The 1,177-nt window shown below is 65.0% G+C and overlaps 1 protein-coding gene across 1 annotated transcript in view; it reads left to right on the top strand.

Moving 5' to 3' along the window:
• The window catches only part of BACE1 (beta-site APP-cleaving enzyme 1), a gene marked incomplete at both ends in the record, with an annotated part of 2,819 nt that extends 1,646 nt beyond the window's left edge, over positions 1-1,173 (top strand). Inside the window, 5 exon segments of the mRNA XM_009584197.1 lie at positions 179-280; positions 425-574; positions 728-809; positions 812-865; positions 959-1,173. Coding sequence (XP_009582492.1) covers positions 179-280; positions 425-574; positions 728-809; positions 812-865; positions 959-1,173 — 603 coding nt within the window.
• Between the last annotated feature and the right edge of the window lie 4 nt (positions 1,174-1,177).

The raw sequence follows: 1,177 nt of genomic DNA, 5'->3' as shown, positions 1-1,177 counted from the left end.
CAACGGGCAGGACCTGAACATGGACTGCAAAGAGGTGAGGGGGCACGGGGGGAACCTGCCCTACGGGCCACTGCTCTGTCACTGCTGCTGGAGGCATCCGCCTTCGGTCTGAGGGGGATCGGGAGGGCAGCGGGCCTGGGGTCTTGCGCCTGGGTCACTCCTCCTCTTCTGCCCCCAGTACAATTACGACAAGAGTATCGTGGACAGCGGGACCACCAACCTCAGGCTGCCAAAGAAGGTGTTTGAGGCTGCGGTGAAATCCATCAAAACAGCTTCTTCGGTCAGTGAAACCCATCCCGCTCACCATGGGCATGACCCCAGGGCCAGTGCGAGGCTGCGGGCAGCGTGGCTGCCCGTCACCAGCCTGAGCGTCTCTGCTGCTGGCCCGGCGCAGCCCTGCTCACCTCCCCTTTCCCTTCGGCAGACGGAGAAGTTCCCGGACGGCTTCTGGCTGGGGGAGCAGCTGGTTTGCTGGCAGGTCGGCACCACCCCATGGCACATCTTCCCGGTCCTGTCCCTCTACCTGATGGGGGAGGCCACCAACCAGTCCTTCCGGATCACCATCCTGCCCCAGGTGAGCGTTGGCCCGGCCAGACCCTGCCCGGTGCCGAGCTGGAGAGCGGGCTGGAGATGGTTGCATGGGCAGGACCATGCTGGGTGGGCACAGCTGCCTGCCCCTGGGAGCTCTGCCCCGTCCCCGTTCCTGACGGCGCCTCTCTTTCTGCAGCAATACCTGCGCCCGGTGGAGGATGTGGCCACCTCTCAGGATGACTGCTACAAGTTTGCCATCTCCCAGTCCTCCACAGGCACGTGGTCTTTGACCGTGCCCGCAAGCGCATCGGCTTCGCTGTCAGTGCCTGCCACGGTGAGGGCTGGGCCTGGAGAGAGGGAGAGGCGGGGGGACGTGGACGTGCAGGGGTAGTGCAGCCGCCAGAGCCCTGCCTTCTCCCACCCACAGTGCACGACGAGTTTCGGACGGCCGCAGTGGAGGGGCCCTACCTGCACTCCAACATGGAGGACTGCGGCTACAACATCCCGCAGACGGACGAGTCCACCCTGATGACCATCGCCTACGTCATGGCAGCTATCTGCGCCCTCTTCATGCTGCCCCTCTGCCTCATGGTGTTCCAGTGGCGCTGCTTCCACTGCCTGCGCCGGGACCACGACGACTTTGCCG

Source organism: Fulmarus glacialis, unplaced genomic scaffold (assembly GCF_000690835.1).
Source record: "Fulmarus glacialis isolate BGI_N327 unplaced genomic scaffold, ASM69083v1 scaffold19418, whole genome shotgun sequence".
Taxonomy (NCBI): Eukaryota; Metazoa; Chordata; class Aves; order Procellariiformes; family Procellariidae; genus Fulmarus; species Fulmarus glacialis.
This window is presented reverse-complemented; position numbering and strand designations above follow the sequence as displayed.